This window comes from Pollachius pollachius, assembly GCF_949987615.1.
Source record: "Pollachius pollachius genome assembly, chromosome: 19".
NCBI lineage: Eukaryota > Metazoa > Chordata > Actinopteri > Gadiformes > Gadidae > Pollachius > Pollachius pollachius.
The window spans coordinates 1,346,527-1,349,026 of NC_136952.1; the positions used below are offsets into that span (position 1 = coordinate 1,346,527).

Consider the following 2,500-nt stretch of genomic DNA (forward strand, 5'->3'; position numbering starts at 1 on the left):
CTCCCTCTCTATCTCTCTCTCTCCCCCTCTCCCCCTCTCTCTCCCCCCCTCCCCCTCCCTCTCCCCCCACCTCTCCCTCCCCCTCCGTCAGTCTGTGATGAGCTCCACCCTTGCGAGGGTCTGGGCCGCTACGCCACCTTCAGGAACTTCGGGATGGCGTTCCTGCTCCTGTTCCGCGTCTCCACCGGAGACAACTGGAACGGCATCATGAAGGTAGGGGGCCACCGGAGGAGTCCAGCACCTCAGGGGAGGGCCAGAGAAGCACCCCTGTGTGTGTGTGTGTGTGTGTGTGTGTGTGTGTGTGTGTGTGTGTGTGTGTGTGTGTGTGTGTGTGTGTGTGTGCACTCCTCCTCACTCCTCCTCACTCCTCATCACTCCTCCTCACTCCTCCTCACTCCTCCTCACTCCTCATCACTCCTCCACACTCCTCCACACTCCTCATCACTCCTCCTCACTCCTCCTCACTCCTCCTCACTCCTCCTCACCCTCCTCCACACTCCTCCACACTCCTCATCACTCCTCCTCACTCCTCCTCACTCCTCCTCACTCCTCCTCACCCTCCTCACTCATCATCACTCCTCCTCACTCCTCATCACTCCTCCTCACTCCTCCTCACCCTCCTCACTCCTCATCACTCCTCCTCACTCCTCCTCACTCCTCATTACTCCTCCTCTCTCCTCCTCACCCTCCTCACTCCTCCTCACCCTCCTCACTCCTCATCACTCCTTCTCACTTCTCCTCACTCCTCCTCACTCCTCCACACTCCTCATTACTCCTCCTCACTCCTCATCACTCCTCACTCCTCCTCACCCTCCTCACTCCTCCTCACTCCTCCTCACCCTCCTCACTCCTCCTCACTCCTCCTCACCCTCCTCACTCCTCCTCACTCCTCCTCACTCCTCATCACTCCTCCTCACTCCTCCTCACCCTCCTCACTCCTCACCCCTCCTCACTCCTCCTCACTCCTCCTCACCCTCCTCACTCCTCACCCTCCTCACTCCGCCTCACCCTCCTCACTCCTCCTCACTCCTCATCACTCCTCCACACTCCTCATCACTCCTCCTCACTCCTCCTCACTCCTCCTCACTCCTCATCACTCCTCCTCACTCCTCCACACTCCTCCTCACTCCTCCTCACTCCTCCTCACTCCTCCTCACTCCTCCTCACTCCTCCTCACTCCTCACCCTCCTCACTCCTCCTCACTCCTCACCTTCCTCACTCCTCCTCACTCCTCCTCACTCCTCCTCACTCCTCCACACTCCTCCTCACTCCTCATCACCCTCCTCACTCCTCCTCACTCCTCCTCACTCCTCACTCCTCCTCACTCCTCACCCTCCTCACTGTAGGAGGTTTCGTTGCCTCTCTGCGTGGGGAGGAAGGAGGCGATGGCCAACACGTAGCCGTAGCTGCAGTGTAATCGATGGTGTCGTTTGCAGTGCCGGCCCTGCGTGGCTACAGGGGAGCAGAAACAGCCTTTCCTCCGCGTAAGGAGGAGCTGTTGGTTCAGCTGCGTCTGTTGTTTCGCCCTCTGACCCGAGCGCTGCTGGATCCTCCGTGTGTTTGCTGTGTTTATTATTGCCGCATTCCGTCAGACGTTTTAAGGAGATAGCACCAAGCCATTTTCTAATAGGCTTATACCTGAAGTACTGCTTCAAATACTTGTTGGAGAAAAAACGATGCGGACGAACCGGAGGAAGGTTGGATCCCCGACGTCGTCGGTTGGAGATCGGGTCCAGACCTCAGAGGACGACGGTCCAACTCTTTCAGTTGTTGCGCACATCAGCGTTTAATCTGCAACCCGCGTATGAAGCAGTGATCTCCTCTATTTGAAAATAGCAGAGCGTTTCGGTTAAACCTTGAAGTTCTCGGTGTAATCAAAATGGGTAAAAAGGTTTGATGAAAGTATTCTGCACTGGGGGCACTGTTGTGTTTGCAGTGTCCTTTCAAAGGGTCTTTCCCGCTGTGCCAGGGGTCAAGGGAAACTGATAGCCCTGCTTATGGAGCTGTCAAAGTGATGAAGGCCTCCTACTCTGTTAGTATGGAGCTTTCAAAGTAGAGATCTAGATGTTTCTCTGTGTATACTGATGGTGCGGCTAGAGATCGAGATGTTATAGATCTAGATGATATAGATCTAGATGTTCGCCTTTGTAAACCGGGGCCTGCCACAGTAGGGGGTCGGCACAGCAGGGGTTAGTTTCTGGAGAACAACTGAATCGGTCCAATGCAAGGTCAGGCAAGGAGAAGTATGCAGCACACATGTTTTATGGTTTGAAACATCTGGTTCGTCAGTAGGATTCAAGGGATGAATTTGATTTTATGGTCTTTTTTCAGCCCCTATTAAAAATGTGTTTGGCATTGAATCACACGGGCTCGCTCTAACAATCTGTGTTGGGATCTTTACCTGGGCTTTTGTATCATCTTATTTCTGCAATTATGTTCTGTTTCTGTTTTTGAATTACACCGTTTGATTTGGTTTTTGGAATGGCTGCTCTGTGCCGTG

At 54.1% G+C, this 2,500-nt stretch overlaps 1 protein-coding gene across 1 annotated transcript in view; it reads left to right on the forward strand.

The window, feature by feature from the left end:
* The window catches only part of cacna1g (calcium channel, voltage-dependent, T type, alpha 1G subunit), a 157,523-nt gene that overhangs the window by 141,602 nt on the left and 13,421 nt on the right, over window positions 1-2,500 (forward strand). The window contains 1 exon segment of the mRNA XM_079756762.1: window positions 92-213. Coding sequence (XP_079612888.1) covers window positions 92-213 — 122 coding nt within the window.